Source organism: Hyperolius riggenbachi, chromosome 12 (assembly GCF_040937935.1).
Source record: "Hyperolius riggenbachi isolate aHypRig1 chromosome 12, aHypRig1.pri, whole genome shotgun sequence".
Classification (NCBI taxonomy): domain Eukaryota; kingdom Metazoa; phylum Chordata; class Amphibia; order Anura; family Hyperoliidae; genus Hyperolius; species Hyperolius riggenbachi.
The window spans coordinates 112,110,469-112,134,038 of record NC_090657.1 but is presented as its reverse complement, the minus strand read 5'-3'; the positions used below and the strand labels follow the sequence as shown (position 1 = coordinate 112,134,038).

At 45.2% G+C, this 23,570-nt stretch overlaps 1 protein-coding gene across 3 annotated transcripts in view; it reads left to right on the top strand.

The window, feature by feature from the left end:
* Positions 1–23,570, top strand: part of CASKIN2 (CASK interacting protein 2) — a 225,447-nt gene that overhangs the window by 131,417 nt on the left and 70,460 nt on the right. For all 3 annotated transcript variants that reach the window (XM_068261965.1, XM_068261966.1, XM_068261964.1), the window contains exons 10-11: positions 20,270–20,364; positions 20,461–20,578. In XM_068261965.1, the coding sequence (XP_068118066.1) occupies positions 20,270–20,364; positions 20,461–20,578 (213 nt within the window). The remainder of the gene's footprint in view (positions 1–20,269; positions 20,365–20,460; positions 20,579–23,570) is intronic.

Here is a 23,570-nt window from a genome sequence, read left to right as displayed (position 1 = left end):
GATGTAGTTAGGGATCCTTGCCTTCTTAGGGGTTAACTGTAAGAAGGGAGACTAATATTGTAGAACTGGGCATTTTACCTTGCATAATTTTAGAGGCTAGGGTGGATAAATGGGGCAGCAAGACAGCCTGACATTTTTATAGTATGAATAGGACAGACCATACGGTCCTGGAGATTTAGAGGATGGGAGGTGTTTAACCTCCTGAGCGTTACGCCGCTCAGGAGGTTTTGTTACTTTTTGCCCAGAAAGTAAGTCTCAAATGACTGTAAACCATTGAGCTAGCACTAGACTAGCTAGTAAAGGTGTTGGGCACCCCCCGATCCCCGTCGCCGACGTCATGTGCAAACCCGATTCTCCCCATAGAGAGACCGGAGCTGTGCAGGGAGGCTGTGCGATCACTGGATCTGGGGGGGGGGGGGTAATGTATAAACGGGGGGGGTCGGGGGGGGGGCACTTGTACTAGCTAGCCTAGGGCTAGCTAAATGGTTTACAGTCATTTGAGTCTATTATTTTATTATAGTGGACTCCTGGGGCCACAGAGCGGTATGCCCGACACAGTGTCGGGCATACCGCTAAGGAGGTTAAGGACCTCTGCAAGTTCTGAAGTAGTGACGAGAGAGTTAAGTGGTTTACGTTGCAGATTAGTGAGTTGGGGTAGACCTAAGGGGGCTAAAAAGGTATCAACTGAGGATAGAAAACAGGCTTAATCTTTATGGCCTGGCAGGTTGTATAGTTGTTCCTCATTTTTCTTTTCTATATTATTAAAATGTTCCCCTGTCAAAAAAGATACGTGGGGAGGACAAAAAGGTCCTTACAGAGGAGGATTGGGGAACATTTTAATAATATATAGAAAAGAAAAATGAGGGACATCCGTTGTCTAAGCACTATAAAGAGAAGCATAGGGGCCTTTTAAAGGGGACTATCTTTTATGGTCTGGAAATTATCCATCTGGGCAAAAGGGGCGGTGACTATATAGGCAAGATGTCACAAAATGAGTCTAAGTGGATTTATCAGTTGGACACATTGGCACCTAAAGGCCTTAATAGCGAAATGGAGTTTTTTGCTTTTTTTTAAGTAATTTTAAAAACTAATTTTACGTAATTCTTTATGGGAAGCTGATTGATTGAGTAATTGATGTGGTAGGGATAAACCTCGCTTGATAAGTGGGGCGAGATGAATGTGTATTGTGCATTATATCCATCAGTATTAAAATTGAAGAACTATTGGAGTATGGGACTTTAAGAAGGAAGGATCCAATTGTGAATTTGCATATGGGCGGAGTAAAATGGCGGAGTAAAATGGTGACCCTGGACTATAAAGATAGGAGAACGGAACGGGCCTCCTGTGCATTACCAATCCCTCCTGATGAGGGCCAACGCTATTGGCTGAAACGCGTAGAGGTTGTTTCAATGTTACTAGTATCTGCTGAGAAGCTCTGGATCGAGTAGGCTGTGTAAGCGCGCAGCAGCCGCCTGTAAACAAAGGTCCAGAAGCTGTGTGGTGACGTCACCTAATTTGATACGCTAGCCGGATGAGCTGATCGGAAGTGCGGCGAGCGAGGGACTGAGCCTTTCAGACGGAACCTACGTATGCCGCCGGAAGAAGCCAGAGACGCTGAGAGTGGCAGCGGGCAGATTGTTGCTAGAGAGGCATCCTGCACATAGGGAAGGTCAGAGCGGGGGGCCCCAGCTATATGACTATACTGCTATGAGAAGTGGCCGCTAATCACCTATATTGAGGGACACGTAAGTTTTTATGTGATGGAATTGTAACACAGACTAAGAGAACGTGGATCCTGAAGATAATAGTGCGGTATTTACTGTGAAAGGAACTTTAAGGAAACTATTTTGATTGGATCCAGGGACGAAAGGTCTATAGGGAATATTATCCATCCGCCAAAGCTCATCTGGTATGTCCGGGGTTATAGATTTAAACAGTTCAGTCATGTGTGTCACAATCTGATCTGGTTTGACCGCCATGGAGACTCCTTTGATTCTAAGGTTTTGTCTCCTCTCCCTGTTTTTGCTATCCTCTTGGGCAATGAGCATAATCTGATGCTCGTCCTCAATGTCTGCCTGTTTTTGGGCCAGTATGTCCACTTTTTATTCAAGTGCGTTTGTGCGATCTCCTAGCCGTGTAATGTCTGCCCTTAGTTCTTGCACCGCTGTCAGCATAAGCAAACAATCGTGCATAGAGCAATAGTGCCTTTCTAGAGTTGATTCTAGGAGTGAGGCAGTGCTTGTTGTGCTGTCTTGTGTGATCCTGGCCTGTGTTGCAGAGGAACATGCAGTGAGGTCCTGTGTGTCAGTGCCATCTTGAGACCCGGCGGGGCGACCAAGCGGTCCATTGTGCCTCTTGTTGCCGCTTGTCTGACAGCTGGTTTGGGTGGCATCAGCTGCAGGGGAGATTGGAGATTGGAGGATGTTCCCGTGCAAGCCGCATGACTAGTGCTGAGGAGAAGCGGAGAGCGGCTTAGCGAGAGGCGGAACGGGCTGGAGCTCTTGTCTCAAACTGCCATCTTGGTCGCGCCACGCATGTGCCTTCTATGTACGTATACGCGTACGCATTGATTGCTGCGTGGGTATTTTTTTTTTTTCATACATCATGCGTCTGAGGTTTTTGACTGTGGGCTATTCTTTTTTGACCATTGGTTGGCTTTTTCATGTTTACTTGATGGGGATTGGTGCTCCTGAGTAGGAGCAGTACCCCATCAGGTCCTCTTGCAAGTGAGAGTGTTTTTTAGAGGTAGACTATCATGGGGTTGGTTGGCAAAAGGGCGTCCTGGTCATTTTAATTGGCTCCCTAGTGAAGCAACCATAAGGCTGCTGTAAATGTTCATATTCAGAGGGCATCGTACTTGATAAAGAGAGGAGCTCCTCTCGAAATCTCGTTGTTGCCTGCCCTATTTGCTGTATCCTGCTTTATGCCTTAAATAAGAGCTTAAAGTGGACCTGAACTCTTGCACAGGACAGAAGGAAAACATAACAGAAATGCACCCTGAATGTATTTAGAGAGTTTAGCTTGTGTAATTCCCCCTCATTTGTGTCTAATCACTAGTTGTAATTTGATCTCCCCCCTGTGTCACATGACTGCCTGTGGCAGATAAGCAGATAAGCTCATTTGAAAGTACAGGCTGTAAACAATATGTCTGCTTCCATGAATCAGGAAGTAGAAACAGTGCAGATTTATTTTAGGATTTGTATCAGCTATAACAAAGAAATGTTTTTTGTTTAAAGGTTATTATGCTTCTGTTTATCTTTTAGTGCAGAGAGGAGTTCTGGGTTCAGGTCCACTTTAATACTAACTTGAAGACAGTGCTGGGTCCCTTCTCTTCGCATTGTCACTAAAGTTGCAAACAACTTCCTTATAGCAAAATCCAAAGGCAAATTCTCTGTACTAATACTCCTTGACCTATCCTCTGCCTTTGACACTGTTGACCATTCTCTGCTTCTCCAGACCCTCTCGTCACTGGAAATCAATGGCCTAGCACATTCCTGGATCCACTTACCTGTGTAGATGTTCCTTCACTGTCTCTTACTCCAATACTAACTTCTCTTCATGTCCACTGTCTGTTGGTGTACTGGTGTACCACAAGGCTCTGTCCTTGGACATTGTCTCGCCTCCATTTACACTCAAGGCCTAGGACAATTAGTAATCTTTTTTGGTTTTCATTATCATCTCTATGCTGATGACACCCAAATCTATTTCTCAGCCTATGACCTCTCTACACTAATTATCTCCAATCCCTGACTGTCTATCTGCTTTCTCCACATTCATGTCATCTCATTTCCTCAAAGGAACTTCTACCGGCCCCCTGCAGATGTCCTGTGCCCGCGCCAGGACAAAACTATTCTCGGGTCCCCTGCCACAGCTCACTTTTGCAGCTCCTTTGTAGGACACTCCTGGCAGTGGGAGCGAGGACACGTGCGACCAGGGCCGAACAGGCGCTGTGGCCGTCAACTTCTAAGTCGGCGGTAATGAAAGTGAGCCGCGGTAGGGGGCCGGTGGAACGTTTTTGTCCCGGCACGGGCACAGTATGTCTACAGGGGGCCGGTAGAAACCCCAGGTAAGTTAAACTCTATTTTTTTTTTAAAGACCTTGCAGGTGTCCTTTAAACTGAACATGAACAAAACTGAGACTGTGATATTTCCACCTTCTCTCTCTGCTTCCCCACCTATAGTGACTACCCATGTAAAAAATACCCTAATAACCTGATCTCCTAAAGCTCGTTGTCTGGGGTAACTCTGGACTCCACACTCTCATTTGGACCACATCTTTACTCATTAATTACCTTCTGCTACATTTCTAGAATGTGTCCCTTCCTTTCACAGAAGGCAACTATAATGCTTGTACGTGCTCTAATCCTATCCCATACTGGTTACTGTAACACCCTATTCTGTGGTGTGTGGTATATCTGGGTTAAAAAGTGCTGCATACAGATAAAAACAACAACAAGTCCAATTCCAAAAGAATGTCTCTAAAGTTCATAACAGGTGTTAGTGCTGGATCAATCATAAAATCGTGAGTACAGATGGTATCACAGTAGCAGATGTAGTGCAGTCATTGCTAGGGATCAATGCCCCCCTTCGTGTCCCAACTCGCCAAATGCTGCGGCCTGGATGGGTCCGTATAAGCCTTTGAGGTATTGGCCACCTCACAGCCACTCCATCAAATCTCAATCTCACGTGTGTGGATAGGACACCTTCACATCTCACTCCAATCGCCAGCAGTAATATGTTTGTAGCACCCGAAAACCAAAAGAACACTCACATCGTGTAAAAATATGTAATTTATGTATACAGTGGAGGAAATAATTATTTGACCCCTCACTGATTTTGTAAGTTTGTCCAATGACAAAGAAATGAAAAGTCTCAGAACAGTATCATTTCAATGGTAGGTATATCTTAACAGTGGCAGATAGCACATCAAAAGGAAAATCGAAAAAATAACCTTAAATAAAAGATAGCAACTGATTTGCATTTCATTGAGTGAAAAAAGTTTTTGAACCCCTACCAACCATTAAGAGTTCTGGCTCCCACAGAGTGGTTAGACACTTCTACTCAATTAGTCACCCTCATTAAGGACGCCTGTCTTAACTAGTCACCTGTATAAAAGACACCTGTCCACAGAATCAATCAATCAAGCAGACTCCAAACTCTCCAACATGGGAAAGACCAAAGAGCTGTCCAAGGATGTCAGAGACAAAATTGTAGACCTGCACAAGGCTAAAATGGGCTACAAAACCATTAGCAAGAAGCTGGGAGAGAAGGTGACAACTGTTGGTGCGATTGTTCGAAAATGGAAGGAGCACAAAATGACCATCAATCGACCTCGCTCTGGGGCTCCACGCAAGATCTCACCTCGTGGGGTGTCAATGGTTCTGAGAAAGGTGAAAAAGCATCCTAGAACTACACGGGAGGAGTTAGTGAATTACCTCAAATTAGCAGGGACCACAGTCACCAAGAAAACCATTGGAAACACATTACACCGCAATGGATTAAAATCTGCAGGGCTCGCAAGGTCCCCTGCTCAAGAAGGCACATGTGCAGGCCCGTCTGAAGTTTGCCAATGAACACCTGAATGATTCTGTGAGTGACTGGGAGAAGGTGCTGTGGTCTGATGAGACCAAAATAGAGCTCTTTGGCATTAACTCAACTCGCTGTGTTTGGAGGAAGAAAAATGCTGTCTATGACCCCCAAAACACCGTCCCCACCGTCAAGCATGGGGGTGGAAACATTTTGCTTTGGGGGTGTTTTTCTGCTAAGGGCACAGGAAAACTTAATCGCATTAACGGGAAAATGGACGGAGCCATGTATCGTGAAATCCTGAACGACAACCTCCTTTCCCTCTTCCAGGAAACTGAAAATGGGTCGTGGATGGGTGTTCCAGCACGACAATGACCCAAAACATACAGCAAAGGCAACAAAGGAGTGGCTCAAGAAGAAGCACATTAAGGTCATGGAGTGGCCTAGTCAGTCTCCGGACCTTAATCCAATAGAAAACCTATGGAGGGAGCTCAAGCTCAGAGTTGCACAGAGACAGCCTCGAAACCTTAGGGATTTAGAGATGATCTGCAAAGAGGAGTGGACCAACATTCCTCCTAAAATGTGTGGAAACTTGGTCATCAATTACAAGAAACGTTTGACCTCTGTTCTAGCAAACAAGGGGTTTTACACTAAGTATTAAGTCTTTTATTGTTAGAGGGTTCAAAAACTTATTTCACTCAATTAAATGCAAATCAGTTGCTATCTTTTATTTAAGGTTATTTTTTCGATTTTCCTTTTGATGTGCTATATGCCACTGTTAAAATAAACCTACCATTGAAATGATACTGTTCTGAGACTTTTCATTTCTTTGTCATTGGACAAACTTACAAAATCAGTGAGGGGTCAAATAATTATTTCCTCCACTGTAAAAGGCTTAATCCTTCATATATATTGCAATTTACTATTCAAATGCACATATGTTTAAAAACCAATGCACAGCGGTATGCACAGTGGTATATACAGCAAGTCCAAAGCTGGGCCTGACGCTATGTGATGCAGCACAAGTACATCTGTAACTGCCCGCTGTAAGGTAATAGTTACGCCAGTAATGCGCTAGCCGTACCGCCGGGAAAAGCCGGTGTAAAATGTCAGTCGCGTGTATCGACATTCCGCGTCCGGTGACGTCACACACTAGTACGCCGCTCCGCCCAACGTGTTTAGTTGCTAGGCAACTCATCAGGGGCTACAGAGCAGACAGCACAACGTGTATTTATGCCCGCCTGTCAGTCCCAGTCAGTACATTCAAATTTCTAGCAGTCACCACATTTGAAAATACCATGAATTATAATCAACCCTGGCCGCAATGGAGAGTCAAATTAACAAATGACATACAAAAATTAAGAAGATGATAATATGCAAATATCCGCTCCGCAATTAGCATTACTCATTCTGGAAAACTAGTACCACTACTCCACCTAATGGACATGCAAGGGAGTGAGATCCATCCAGCCACCAAGGCTTACATTAGATAATTATGGATCTAGAACCCACCTCTATCCATCCCATATGTGCACCACAGGTTACTGAGTAGCGTATACACTTCACTAGCATCTCCATAGGAGCAACATAACATATAAATACACAGTATCATCTAACCCAGCGCTGTCCAACTGGCGGCCCGCGGGCCGCATCCGGCACGCCAGGCCTCCAGCTGCGGCCCGCTCGTCTCCCTGAGTTGCAGGCATGGCTTCCGCCATAGGCGCCATGCCTGCAATCTCAAAACGCGCACTTTCCCGTGTCCCCGCTGGCCTGCATCAGCGCTGTCCTCTCCCGTGTCCCCGCTGGCGCTGCCTTAGCTCAGACCTCACAGATCGCGGCGACTGAAGAGAGCAGAGTGCGCATGTGTAGTACCCGCATACACGGAGTACTTCACATGCGGACGTGACATCATTTGTCACTTCCGCATGTGAAGTTCCTCCGCGCAGGTGCTATGCGCACTCTGCTCTCTTCAGTTGCCGCGATCTGTGAGGTCTGAGCTGAGGCAGCGCCAGCGGGGACAAGGGAGAGGACAGCGCTGATGACAGGTAACGGGGACTGGACACCTCGCTATCTAACTTGGGGGGCACCTGTCTCTAACTTGGGGGGCACATGTCACTATCTAGCTGGGGGGCACCTGTCACTAACTTGGGGGGCACCTGTCTCTAACTTGGGGGGCACATGTCACTATCTAGCTGGGGGGCACCTGTCACTATCTAACTTGGGGGGCATATGTCACTATCTAGCTGGGGGACACCTGTCACTATCTAACTTGGGGGGCACCTGTCTATCTAACTTGGGGGGCACCTGTCTATCTAACTTGGGGGGCACCTGTCTCTAACTTGGGGGGCACATGTCACTATCTAGCTGGGGGGCACCTGTCACTATCTAACTTGGGGGGCACATGTCTCTAACTTGGGGGGCACATGTCGCTATCTAGCTGGGGGGCACCTGTCACTATCTAACTTGGGGGGCACATGTCAATATCTAGCTGGGGGGCACCTGTCACTAACTTGGGGGGCACCTGTCTCTAACTTGGGGGGCACATGTCACTATCTAGCTGGGGGGCACCTGTCACTATCTAACTTAGGGGGCACATGTCTCTAACTTGGGGGGCACATGTCGCTATCTAGCTGGGGGGCACCTGTCACTATCTAACTTGGGGGGCACATGTCACTATCTAGCTGGGGGGCACCTGTCACTATCTAACTTGGGGGGCACCTGTCTCTAACTTGGGGGGCACATGTCACTATCTAGCTGGGGGGCACCTGTCACTATCTAACTTGGGGGGCACCTGTCACTATCTAGCTGGGGGGCACCTGTCACTATCTAACTTGGGGGGCACCTGTCTCTAACTTGGGGGGGTACCTGTCACTATCTAACTTGGGGGGCACCTGTCACTATCTAACTGGGGGGCACCTGTCACTACCTCAGCTGGGGGGACACCTGTCACTATCTAACTGGGAGGCACCTGTCACTACCTCAGCTGGGGGGACACCTGTCACTATCTAACTGGGGGGCACCTGTCACTACCTCAGCTGGCCACACCACAGCATCACCGCCAGCCCGGCCACAGCATCACCGCAAGGCCTTTCAGCCCACACATCATCCCCAATCCAGCCAAAAACACTATTGCCAGGCACAGCAGCCAGTAGAGGAGAATTTAAAAGCCAGGTGAGAGGTGTCAACCATATTAAGGGGGCATTCTGCCTATTTATGTGAAATGCTGTCTATTTATGTGCCTCATGATTGCTGAATTTGTCTTGTTGGGGGCCTCAAGATTGCTGAATGTGTCTTGTTGGGAGCCTCATGATTTGTTGGGGGCATCATGATTGCTAAATTTGTCTTGTTGGGGGCATCATGATTGCTGTTGCCACTTTGCGATAAAGTGAGTTTTGGGTTGCAGTTTGGGCACTCGGCTTCCAAAAGGTTTGCCACCACTGTCCTGATCTAATGTCCCACATTGCTAACTTCATGTAAATTTGTCTCCACCCGTGGCCACACCCACATTCTGGTCCATGGCCACACCCATTTTTCGCAGAACGGTACCCTTGTTTTTCAGCGCGCGCAACTTCAATGACCTCTTGAATTGCATTTTGTGGGGATCTGCTGCCAATTGCATTGCATTTTGTGGAAAGTGCTGCCAATCTAATGGTCCTTTAATTGCATTTTTTTTTACTGCGGGGGGGGGGGGGGGGGGGGGGCTGCGGCTCCAGCAAGAACCTTCGGCCCTCCACCATGCGGTCAGAAAAAAAAAATGGCCCTCCATGCCCATGAAGTTGGACAGCACTGATCTAACCCATTCTACAAGAACCTTTACATATATTTAATCTGTACTGATGAAGCAATTAAGGTCTATATCAATGTTAAGACCCTTGGGTTGTAAAGTACCCATGTTATATATCCATTTAGTTTCAAGCTTGGAAACCTCCGGTGTTTTATGGCAGCCCCTCCACCCTGGAACCAGCTTTTGTAAACCACACATTCTAACTCCCTCCGCACAGGAGTCATGCTGGAGGTAGAAGTGTCTAGACACACTATGCTGTTGGAACCCCTTATTAATTTGATATATATGCTCTGGTGGTTCTCCCAATATACTGAAGCCCACATTGGCACCATAACAGGTACACAATGTGGGTAGAACTGCAGGTTATAAATTGTTTAATGCAAAATGACCTCCCATTTGAATGTGAGACAACTGACTGGACCTTAAGTTAGACCCTCCTTGCAGGCTCTACAAGATCTGCAAGGATAGAATCCCGGATTCTGCCAAGGATTCCTTAAAGAGTAACTGTCAGGCTGCAGAAGCTAATTTAAACTTCTATTCTCCTGTGTTAAACAGTTTAGAAGGAAGCCAAAAAGGCATTAGTGAAGATAAAAATCTCTCTTACCTTTGATGTGTGCTTATCAGTAAAGCTGTTAGACACAAGCAGGACGCAAGCCGCATACTATACTGCAAAGCATTCTGGGGCCCTCCCCTCGGCTGCTAATGAGACGTTACAGCAGCTTGTAATCAGTCCAGCGCGTAGCACTGATAAATCTCCGGGCAGTGTACACTGCAGGAGTCAGCTATTGTTCCTAGCCACATGGCTCATTAATATTCACTGCACACTGTGTTATTCAGTACGAGCTTTTCTGTGATCAGGAAGCAGGCAGGACATGACGACACATTTGACAGAAAAACATGGAGCCTGCCATGAGCTGTCAGGAGCATCATTCTCTGCATATACTATATACAAATTCTGTGAAATCCAAACGTGGACAGTGAAATGCATATGTAATGTAAGTACAGCCAATCTTTAGCTACTGATATATGTGTTTATTTTCTCTGAGACCTTATACCTAACAGCTCCTCTTTAAAGATTTAGGGGATTAACACAATTTGGTGCCAAGTAATCTTTAAGATTACGTGCTCTAGTGTATACAAATTTGGGCGTATCTGGCAAGTGTACACCAAGAATTGGATCCTGTTTTAATAGGTTCCAATGTCTCCTCACTACAGACTCAAATTGTCTGTACTGTTTACTAAAACTTGTGAGGAAACTAAAATCCATGCCTTGAGAAGGCCTATGTCTAGGTGTAAAGGTAACCTTCTATCTAGGTTGGCCACTAATAAACGTTGACACTCTATGGTAGCTGGATCATATACTCTTTTCCTCAAATCTGTTGGCTATCCTCATAGACTGCTGTTGATAATCATTATCTTTGGTACAATTACGCTTTAGGCGAAGAAATTGACCTTTAGGCACTCCATCTATCCACTTGGGGTGGTGACAGCTGGTTGTGGGAATGTATCCATTATTGTCCGTGCTTTTAAAATGAGTACGAGTCCATAGTTCATCGCCCTCCTTATGGATCTAGAGGTCCAGGAACACTACAGAATCCCAACTACTAGTTGCAGTAAGTTCAATATTCAAATTATTTTGGTTCAAAAAAGAAATATAATTGTCAAAACCATCCTGTGGGCCCTCCCCCAAAAAATCAATAAATCATCAATAAGTCTGGCCCATCTGCTCACCAGTCTAGACTCATCCCTCTCCAGCATTTCTTCTTCCCATACGACCATAAAAATGTTGGTAAAACTTGGCGCATAGCCAGCGCCCATTGTGCAGCCGCGTATTTGTACAAAGAATGAACCATCGTGCCAGAAATAGTTATGAGTTAGCGCAAATTTTAATAGGGCCAATATAAATGCACATTGTTCTTCTTTAAAGTCAGTCCTTAATAGATATTTTTTCACTGCTCGCAGTCCGTGATCATGCGGTATTCAAGTGTAAAGGGAGGACACATCGGCCATAGCCATCAGAATCCCCCCTCCGCTTGCACACCCCTAAGGACTTGCAAGGCATGTCCAGTATTCCTCAAAAGATGTGGTATTTATGCAACAGCGACCTGCAGCATAGTATCTAGGTATTGTCCCATTTGGTGTGTAAGTGAACCCATTCCGCTTATTATGGGGTGCCCTGGCGGCTGTTGGGGGTTTTTATGCACTTTGGGAGTTTGATAGATTACTGGGATACGTGATGCCGTGGGAAGCAAATATTCATACTCTTTGTCTGTTAGTATTCCTATCCTCAGTCCATCCTTTAAAAGCTCTCTCAATTGCTCGAAGTATACCTTAGTAGGGTCGCTTCCAAATCTAGTATATGTTTCTTGGTCACCAACCAGTCTATTCAGTTCACCATTATATTGGTCTCGATTAAGGAGACTCTGAAGCGAAAAAAAATTGATATAATGATTTGTATGTGTAGTACAACTAAGAAATAAAGCATTAGGAGCAGAGACATAAGTCTAACATTTCCAGTTGTTATCTATGCAAATAGCCATTGAGTTCTAGGACTTTGCAGAGAGCTCTGACTTCTGATTAAGTTATCTCAGCTGTATTGTGTTTTTCTTTCGCAGAGAATAGTTCAGGACAGGTCAAAAGTTCACTGCCTGTTGTATAAAAACATTTAGAATGCTGAGTAATGTGTAAATTGCACATATTAAGCCGGGCATACACGGCTCGTTTTTTTTTTTTTATCAATCGAGCCGCCGATGGCTCGATTGATAATTTCCGACATGTCCGAATGCCTGCCGGATCGACTCTGCACTCGATACCCGCGGGCAGGGCAACGGAACAAAATGAGCGCAAGATAAGAAGCGCCCGCAGGGACGAGCGGGAATCGATCCGGGCAGCCGCGGGGACTCATCGGCATCGAGCCAGCGGCTCGATTCCAGCGCGTAAACGAGCCGTCTATGCCTGGCATTAGAGAATGATGCAATGTTATTAAAAAAAAAAAACTGTAAAAATGAGAATATTTTTTTTTGCTACCAATGTTCTAGTAATCACCCCTACTACACAACCAATTCATGATATCATACATTTTTTTTCGCTTCAGTGTCTCTTAAAGTATGACCACCCCTCACCCTTTGTCAGCTGATCGAATTAAGTTTTTTGTCTTCCAATATTTCTTTCACCATACGGTTAACATTACCATGTTTCCCCACATTAGGTATTTTATTTAAATCACTAAGGACTATATTCTTAAAGGTTTCCAATGTACCTCCGGTATCGAGGTCTTGTGGATTGAACACTGACCTGCTGCGCAAACCTGAATGCCTAAAGGGATCCGGGGGGTTATATCTAGTGGTAGGCCCTTCTTATTTCACAAAATATTTCTTAACATTAAGCTTCCTTATGAATTTATGGACATCAACATAGGTGTTAAATTTATTCATTTGACAAGAGGGGGCATACTTCAAACCTTTATCAATGAAGGATAACTGCTGTTGGGTGAGAGTCTCCCCACTAATGTTAAATATACCCTGACCAACTAATTTCTTAGCCTTTTCTCTTCTCCCCCTCTGCATTCCTCTTATGCTCGCCTTTTGTTTTTGGCTCTTGGGGAATTTTATGTCCAAATCGTCCTGAGTGCCCCTGTACCGAGGTTTCGGGTACCCACATGGAAAAGGATCTTCACTGTTTGGATCACATAAGGGCCCGTATCTATTATGGGTAAGGTACCTCATAAGGTGTACCCAAGGGGTGGGGGTGGCCCACATGGTAAGAGCCAATTTGAGGGCAAAAATTCCCCTAAACCACATTGGTCACGCCTCAATGGCCCACGTTACAATCCAAATCCTAGACCCATGTATCCCCCACATAAACCTCCACCAATACGAGGACTATCCCCAGTGCAGGCGGATGCCTGCACTGGGGCTAGTCCTCGTATTGGTGGAGGTCTGGAGGTCTGCCAGACCTCTCCAGTCCCTACTGAACTCTGCTGCCTACCTCATCCACCTCTCTTCACACTCATCTGATGCAGCCCCTCTTTACCAATCTCTCCATTGGCTACCTGTTACCCAAAGGATCCAGTTTAAACTCCTCATCCTATCATACAAAGTTCTACATAAATTGTCACCTCCTTACATTTCCTCAGTTATCTCCAAATACCATTCCACCCGGAACCTTTACTCCTCCCAGGAGACCCTCTTGTCCTCTAGTCTAGTCACCTCTTTTCACTCCTACATTCAGGGCTTCATACGAGCATCACCTCTCCTTTGAAATGCTCTCCCACATCCTTGTTTGTCATGCTTTGAAGAAAATTTCAAGCGTTCTCTTAAAACGCACCTATTCAGACAAGGCTATAATTTGCTATAGGTAGCATTTGAGGTTTACTGCCTAATCCCCTAACCCCTGTGTCTCCTTCCCTAATGTCTCCAACCCTAGAATACCCTCTAGATTGTAAGCTTGCAAGGACTGGGACCCCCTCTTAGCGTTTCTGATTCTGATGCAATATATCATATGAAAATTGTGATGATTTGCTCAGCTGCCTGTGCAGGCAGGCAGCTTTTTGACCATTGTGTAGGTTTGCATGCTGCAGGACTCTGGAAAGAAGAGCTTCTGTCAATTTTGCAGCTTGTGCTTGCTGAGGAATTTGCATACATTGTCATGCAAATTGCCTGGCCACATTCATTGGAGGCGTGTACTATAAGTACTATGTGTTTCCCACAATGCTTCGCTGTTCATATGTATTCCTTCCTGTGAAACACTCTGGAGAGTGTCAGCCATGCTCTTTGCTTGAAGTTCAGCTTAGAGTAATTCCTGGAAAACTGCACTAGGCAGGTTTCCTTAGTGCAGTTAGGATTGCTTATCTGTTTGTTTGTTCTGTTGCCATTGTCCTGTCCCAACGGTGGTCGACAGGAAATGGTTCTGATCTCTGTTCTTGGAGTATAGCTGGTGCAGCGGTTGCTACCAGCTATCTCTTCTGATCTGTCTCATTGGAACGCGCTAGCCACTTTTCGCTAGCGCTGTGGATCCTTCTGTTCTGTCTCATTGGATCGCGCTAGCCACTTTTCGCTAGCGCTGTGGATCCTTCTGTTCTGTCTCCTTGGATCGCGCTAGCCACTTTTCGCTAGCGCTGTGGATCCTTCTGTTCTGTCTACCAGGATCGCGCTAGCCACTTTCCGCTAGTGCTGTGGATCCTTCTGTTCTGCTACTCTGTACCTGGATCGCGCTAGCCACTTTTGCTAGTGCTGTGGATCCTATCTCCCGCCTGTTCCTGTTTTCGTGTGTCTGTCTTGTCTGCTACGAGCGCTTGCTGGAGGCTCGGTGAGGTAACCGTTGAGCAAGCGCTCGCGTCCTCTGTTTCATGTTTGTCTGTCAATGGTTAGTTAGGCGTGCTTGTCTCTATTGTGCTTATCACGTGGAGACCGCGCATAACCGCGTGCACTGTTGCGAATGAGTGCGGTGTCCGTGGTTAGCTAGCGTTTGTTATTTTCCGTATCTCCTCATTGTATTATTGTGTGCCTTTGCTAACCTCGTATTCTGTTCTGATCTGCCTTGTGTCACGTCTGGCAATCGCACCTCTCGCGATCGCGTTCCTGTTTCATATCTGCTGTTGTGTGTGCACTGTCGCGGGGTGGCGACTAGGTTGGCGCACACACATACAACCTGTCCCTTTGCTCGTCTCATTCGCAATCGCCTCTCTTGCGATTTGCGTTCTGCGCTTCGTACAATTCCTGTCTGGCATTTGTGGAGGTACAGAGGATTGGTTCCTCTGCACTCCCCAGCGCCATCTGCCGACAGGAATTTTCCCTCTACGGGTGCGTAGCACCTTTTGCTGGGTGCCTGCAAATATACGCTTGTGGAGGATTTCCGGCGTATCAGCGCACGCGTTGTGCGCTGCTCACAGAGAAAGTTCCACAATCGTTACAAAAATACACCAGTATTGGTGATGTCTCAAACCACACATCAGCAATATATGTTTTCGTATTGCTGGATGTCCTAATTGTGTATGCATACATTCTCCTCACTATTTGTTTAGTACTATGTACAGTGCCAGAGAACCTGTTGGCATTATATATATATATTATATATATATATATATATATATATATATATATATATATATATATTTGTTAGAAGCTACAAAAATCTGAGTAAATATACATAAAATAAATGCATGCACAGAAGCAAGTACATATTAATCAACAGGGCCGGATTTAAGACAAGGCCGCCTAGGCCTTGGCCTAGGGCACCACAGGATCAAGGGCGGGTGGGCAGCAAGCTATATGGGGGGGGTAAGGTCACCTGGCTACCTATATTGGAGGGAGGGGGTCATCAGGCTATCTATACAGAAGGGGGCGAGGGTCATCTGGCATGTTATACTAGCTGGAAGGGGTCATCAGGCTACCTATACAGGATGGAAGGGGGGATCTTCAGGCTATCTAAACTGGAGGATGGGGTGAGGGTTATCTGGCAACCTATACCGGAGGGGGGTGTCTGCTGACAGTGGCCTTGGGCAATAAAGCGTACAATTCCGACCCTGATAATCAATAGAGCTAATAACTCCAAGCTACCATGCCTGTTAAACAATACCCACTCTGCTTCTTAAGTGTTCAGTTCATGCCCAGCTCTCCCAGGTACCCCTTTTGCCATAGAGTTTCATGTATCATTAAGCTTACCTTAATCAAAGCAGTAAAGAGCTTGGAGCTCCATTTAAGTGGCTTCTCCCAGCAGAAGTTTAAATAAAATACAGTGTAATGTATTTTGTGAGGGCAGCTATGACAAAATGGCCGTTTTTCTTCAACCTCCCTTCCTTTTGTTCTCTAGCACTTGATTAAAGGGAACTAAGCACGTTTTCTTTCCCTGAAATTTCTCCTGGGTTTGTAATAGATATAGGAGCTGCCATGTTCCCTCTCCCCCTCCCCTTTAGCTGTCCTTCTGCCGACAGTTGCACGAGAGTACAAGCCGTCAGCAGACTGATAAGACTGTTTTTGACTGATCCACTCGGCGGATCAGTCAAAAACCGTTTTATCAGTCTGCCGACAGCTTGTACTCACGTGCAACTGTTGGCAAAACGACCGCCCTGCTGGAGGGTCTGACGGACCCATCGTTTGAAAAAGTACGGCGTGTGTACGCGCCTTTAGGTCTTTGAAGAAGTTGTCCTAATTGCCCACCCCCTCTGTTGATTATAAGGTATTGTTTATGCCTTGCTAATGAGTGCAATAAATAAATTACTTAAGTCCTTAGCTGCCTGAAATCTCTGCGGAAGGACGGACGGACGGGCAGGCCTGTTGAAGTTGGCTAATAAAACCTGTGCTAAACCTTAAAAATAACTTTCCATTTTTCCTCTTAATTTTACATTTAATAACAAGACATATTTATTTTATTTATTTAAGTATTTATAAAGCGCCGACATATTATTCAGCGCTGTACAGAGTATATTGTCTTGTCACTAACTATATTGTTGGCATGCATTTTAAATGTGCTATTAACCACTTGAGGACCATAGGCTTACTTCCTCCTAGTGACCAAGCTATTTTTTACAATTTAGTGCTCTGCAGCTTTAAAAGCTTGCTGCAGAGCGATACAACTGAGCACACAAACAAAATTTCTGTTGGTGGGCTCTGTATTTATTTTTTTGTTGTTTTTATTTAAATAAATTTCGCTATTTTTTTTTAAAGGATCTAATCACTCCCTCCCCGGACAGCCAATCCTAGCGATCCTCTCTCATAGGCATTAGCCTATGAGAGGGGATCGCTTGATCAACCTTCTTTCTGATATAAAGGGGTACCCAGGGATAGATAAGTTAAAAACAAAAGGAGGAGGTGGCTTACTTCAGTAAGGACAGTCTAATAAGACAAAAAAGTGTTTATTAGCACGGGCAACTCGTTTCGTTGATCTGAGCCCACTTCCCCAGGCCAGTAAAAGTACCTAAAATTATCAAATACAGGCAGCTTTGGTTGCAAATTACAGTAAATAGAATAAGATGAAGATCATAATGATAATAATAATAAACATACTAGTGATAAGATACTGAAATTTAAAGATTATAGATATAAATATGACAATACAAATAATAATGAATATAAAGATGACAATACTGATAAGTATATAATTGGAAAGTAGGGTTGGAGTATGCATTCCATACGCAAAGCAAATGATACAGCGCATAAAACATACATGAACATATGTCTGTATACGTGTAAAAAACATGATGCTATAGAGACTCAGGGAGAAAATGTAGTAGCAGAAATGGTATGTCGAATTTAGGGACTATATAGATGCATATTTAAATACCGTAGGTAGGCAAACATCACAAATCCTTAGTAGAGAGATGTGATCCTGCACGCTATAGACCACACCCCCTGTAATCTTAGTCACACGTGTGTGTATACTACACCCATATGGGTACAGTACATATAGACAGCATCAATAAAAGCATATACATATAAATCAATCAATAAATAAACACACACAGTGTTTCCCTACAGACTAGGTAAGTGTACTCTACACTAATTCCTTTGCCACTTCCCCTCCTACCCTGAATTGCTCTCTTCTGGTACAACTGTTGTGGCACAATAGCTATTGCTTTTACTTGCTTTTGCGACATGTCTGATTTTAACAGCAGGGATAAACTGTGACTGTTTCTCAGCATGCCTTGTCTGATGGTGGTGGAAGGCAGCGGTGCACGCTAAGCCGGCAGTGAGTCTGGAGAACCTGGAAACAGGAAGCAGATCTCTCACATCACGGCTTACACCTTGCCATCACAGCTTTCACCCATTTAGGTGGACAGGGAGCCCCCCCATGTAGGTAGCTGGAGAACCCCTATGTAGGTAGCCTTCAGGTCTTCACAGCTGCTACCAGTCCCCAGAAACCGCAGTGTTACCGGTAAGCTTTTCTCCACGCTTATGCATATACGCACCTAGGGCCTTGTGCAATTCCCTTTTTCACCTGAGTTAACTCCTTAGTGATATTTTCATAACTTCTAAATGAAATGCCCTTTACACCACCAGCAAGCAAACAAATACTCAAAGTAATTGTGACAGTACTTTTTCACTTACTGTTTGGTACTTTTTCCATTGCAAAGTGCTAAAAAGTTAATTTAAATCGAAGGTGAAAATTTATCTCCTAGGAGAAAACTTGAATTGCATATGGCCCTAGTCTCTTGTCTTGCAATTCTGGGGCCCACTCTCTGAAGTAACAGCTGGAAGTTGGCATCCAACATCCGTAAGTAGTTTCGATTATCCTCTGGATTCTCTCTAAGCTCATGCAGCAGACCCTGGTCACTGTAGATGTCACAAAGCTGCAGCCAATTATTTCTCCATACACATCTTCTCTTTAATTTTCTCTTCAGTGCTCCCCTTAGTACATTATGCTGTGGGGCATCCTATGCATCTGAGGTGAAGTCTAGGGAGGGCAGAAAAGAAATAAGCCGAAAGCATACCTTTCCCTCAGTGACCTGAGAAGAGGCCATCTGCTGCTCTCTGTTGGTCTCTTTTGGGGACAAAAGAAGCTTGTCCGAGGTGCTGCTGAGGTGAGGAGACCTGAGTGGAGTCCTCCTGAGGCCACACTGCCGGTAGTGTACAGTTGGGGACCAATCATGGCTGTCTTCCGCTATTGCAGAAGTCCGGAGTGGCCACGGCAGAAATCAAGTCCACGGCTTTACGCCTGCTCTTAGACGGCTGGAAGGAGGCATTTGTCCAGATGGCTTTCCAGATGTATCTCCAAGGATGTAAGCGCCTTTAGGAGCCCAGATGGTGGATCAGGCTGTAGACACTTTATAAATGCTATCTGAGTACTTTTCTGACCATCAGAGCTTTCTGAGCGTTTTTTTAAAAACTCCCCCATTGATTTGTATTAAATTCGCTGTAAAATTGCCACACCAATTTTATTTTGATTTTAAAGAGGAACTCCAGTGAAAATAATGTAATAAAAAAGTGCTTAATTTTTACAATAATTATGTATAAATGATTTAGTCAGTGTTTGCCCACTGTAAAATCTTTTAAATCCCTGATTTACATTCTGACATTTATTACATGGTGACATTTTTACTGTTGGTTGGCAGGTGATGTAGCTGCTGCATGTTTTTTTGGCATTTGGAATCAGCTGTAAACAGCTATTTCCCACAATGCAGCAAGGTTCACAGACAGGAAACTGCTAAGAGTACGTACTCAAAATTTCTTTGTGGGAGGGGTTTCACCACAATATCAGGCATACAGCGCTACCTCATGGTCTGTTTGTGAAAAAGAATAGATTTCTCATGTAAAAGGGGGTATCAGCTACTGATTGGAATAAAGTTCAATTCTTGGTCGGAGTTTCTCTTAATGCAAATAAAATTGGAGCATTTAAAAAAAAAAAAAGCTCTGATGGTGAGAAAGCTGTCGTAGTTTGTTGACCGCCTCACAGGCTTGGATAGAGCAGGATTGTAGCTGGGTGTGTGGAGCTTGGTAAAGATGCATCTGCCGCCATTCAGCACTAGCCACACCCACCCCATGCGCTTCCATTAGTACAACGGCACCAACTACTGTTGTTTTGATCTCAATTACTGAGAGACATGATCACTCCTATGCATGTGCTATTCTAATAAAAACAGAATGGATAGCACGACGAATAGATGAGTTGAACAGTAGGGGGCCACGACTTCGACTTGACATCTCTTCAGCTCAATCCTGAATCGATAACTGATGACTTTGATGTCCGTGTATGGCCACATGGATATCAAACTTACTTTGAGTTTTTTCTTGCGTGGTGGTAGCTTTGGATATATTTTGATAAGATCCTAAAAATCTCCCCTCGGAGAAAAGATGCTAGGATATGGGCCATCGTTCTTAATAGAGCAGATCAGAATTCATGTTTTGCCTCCTGAGAAGTGCAACAAATTATGACATGAATGTATATTTAACTGAAGTGAAATCTTGTGCAGAAAAATATATTTTGTTACTAAGGTAATTGTGTTATCTCCCATCTTCTGCTTCAGAGGCATCTGGAATTCTTAAAGTTCGAGCTCTTAAGGATTTCTGGAATGCCCATGATCCGACTGCTTTGAATATCCGAGCTGGAGATTTGATCACGGTAATAGCCCTGTTTTTTTTTTTTTATCTTTTATGTTTATTGTCATCTGGTAGCAAATTGATACTGAGCTTCCATTTTCAAATTTCATTTCTTTAGGTGCTGGAACAGCATCTAGACGGCCGTTGGAAAGGTCATATTCATGATGCACAAAAGGGGACTGACAGGGTTGGCTTCTTTCCACCAGCAATTGTAGAAGTTATCACTAAAAGGCTTGGTGAGAGTATTAATTATCACATTTATTCAAGAAAAGTATTCTGTAAACAAAGTATCTGTAATTATTTAGTACTTTAATTATTCTGTTAAATAGTTACCTAGGTTGAAAAAAAGATGGTCCAGCTCCCTGGCTGGATCAAAGTAGCAGCATCCTATTCCTAGGAATTATACCTGTGAATGCCCTTCAGGAAAGGAAAGTTTCCAAGCTTCTTTTAGATAAAGAATTTAGAAGCCGATATAGAATCGGTCATAACTGTCTTGTGGTTCCCCCCCCCCCCCCCCGACACCCTCTCCCCTGACCTCTTCCACCAATGCGCTGGCGTAGGTAGTCCTGTCCCCCCCTTCCACAGTATAGATAGCTAGATGTGCCCCCAGTGTTCGGTAGCCCACTCCCCCCCCCCCCCCCAGTATAGGTAACCAGATATGTTCCCCAGGATTGGATAGCCGTAAAGTCAGATGTGCCCCCAAGGTTTATGAAGCCCCCCAGTATATATAGCCAGATACTCCTTCATGGATTACGCATCCCCCCAGTATATATAGCCAGATGTGCCTCCACGGATTACGTAGCCCCCAGTATATATATATATATATATATATATATATATATATATATATATATATATATATATAGCCAGATGTGCCCCCAAGGATTATGTAGCGCCCCAGTATATATAGCTAGACGTGCCCCCATGGATTAGGTAGTCCCCTGGTGTATATATGTATATATAGCCAGATGTGCCCCCAAGGATTACGTAGCCCCCCAAGTGTATATAGCTAGATGAGCCTCCAAGAATTACGTAGCCACCTCTCCCAGTATATATAGCCAGATGAGCCCCCTAGGATTATGTAGGATCCCCAGGCATTTGGTAGCCTCCCCCAGTACAGATAGCCAGATGTGCCCCCCCAGGATTAGTTAGCCCCCCAAGCAAAAATTAGGTAGTGGTCCCCCTAGCCAGATGTCCCCTGTTTTAGGCAGTCTCCCCCGACCTGAAATGCAGAGTGATGGGAGCGGAAGCGACAGTACAACTCACCTGTCAGTGCTGTCGGGAACTTCTGCAATGGTAGCGCCGGCCTTAAAGGGAAGGTTCAGGGAGGGTGGGTAAAAAATAAAAATCAATTTCCACTTACCTGGGGCTTCCTCCAGCCCGTGGCAGGCAGGAGGTGCCCTCGCCGCTGCTCCGCAGGCTCCCGGTGGTCTCCGGTGGCCGACCCGACCTGGCCAGGCCGGCTGCCAGGTCGGGCTCTGCTGCGCTCCAAGGCCCGGAACTTCTGCGTCCCACGCCGGCGTGCTGACGTCATCGGACGTCCTCAGGGCTCTACTGCGCATGCGCAGTAGTTCTGCGCCTGCGCAGTAGAGCCCGGAGGACGTCCAATGACGTCAGAGCGCCGGCGTGGGACGCAGAAGTTCCGGGCCTTGGAGCGCAGAAGAGCCCGGCCTGGCCAGGTCAGGTCGGCCACCGGAGACCACCGGGAGCCTGCGGAGCGGCGGCGAGGGCACCTCCTGCCTGCCACGGGCTGGAGGAAGCCCCAGGTAAGTGGAAATTGATTTTTTTTTTTTACCCACCCTCCCTGAACCTTTCCTTTAATTAAAAAAAAAAAAATCAGATACTTATCTCAGGAGGGGGAAGACTCTGGATCCTAATGAGGCTTCCCACATCCTCCTCTGTAGCCCCGATCCAGCACTGGCTCCCCCGGAGAAACAGGCACCATAATATTTACACCAGGAGCCTCATGCAGGCGCAGTGTCTACTTCCCACTCAGGCTCTGGCGGAAATAGCCAAGCCCTTTATGTATACCCTGGCTTATGCTTCTTTAATTTAACACCAGTTATGATCTGCCTAGCCACCTAAAGACCTTCTTATTTCTTGACTATTTTAGTGTTCTGGTTAAGGCCTATTATGGTCTATTGTTTTTGACCTCCTGTTTCCTCCTTCTTTCCCTTCTCTCTTTCCCCTTCTCCTTTTGGCTCAATTGGCATGAAGTGTATAATACCCTTGAGTCAAACATAAACTTTATTTCTTTTTGCTATCATTTCAATAAACATCATGAAAATGAAATAGCTGAGCCCAATTGGGTTTGCGCTACTGCGTGGTTACAGTCGGCTCACACCTATGCAGTAGAGTAGACCTGATTAGGCTTGGCTATTTCGGTCAGAGTCTGAGGGAAGCTGATACTGCGCCTGCACGGCTCCTAACAAGTGGCAACAAATGGATCTTCGGGGGTCCCAACACTGGATCCTCTCTGATGAGGAGAATGGGGGAAGACTCTTTAGAATCCAGAGGCGTCCCCTCCCGAGGTAAGTACTCCCTAGGGGGACTTTTTTCTCTTCAGGTACACTTTAAGGCCCATATACAGGTCCTTCTCAAAAAATTAGCATATTGTGATAAAGTTCATTATTTTCTTTAATGTACTGATAAACATTAGACTTTCATATATTTTAGATTCATTACACACATTACACACAACTGAAGTAGTTCAAGCCTTTTATTGTTTTAATATTGATGATTTTGGCATACAGCTCATGAAAACCCAAAATTCCTATCTCAAAAAATTAGCATATTTCATCCGACCAATAAAAGAAAAGTGTTTTTAAAACAAAAAAAGTAAACCTTCAAATAATTATGTTCAGTTATGCACTCAATACGTGGTCGGGAATCCTTTTGCAGAAATGACTGCTTCAATGCGGCATGGCATAGAGGCAATGAGTCTGTGGCACTGCTCAGGTGTTATGGAGGCCCTGGATGCTTCGATAGCGGCCTTAAGCTCATCCAGAGTGTTGGGTCTTGCCTCTCTCAACTTTCTCTTCACAATATCCCACAGATTCTCTATGGGGTTCAGGTCAGGTAAGTTGGCAGGCCAATTGAGCACAGTAATACCATGGTCAGTAAACCATTTACCAGTGGTTTTGGCACTGTGAGCAGGTGCCAGGTCGTGCTGAAAAATGAAATCTTCATCTCCATAAAGCTTTTCAGCAGATGGAAGCATGAAGTGCT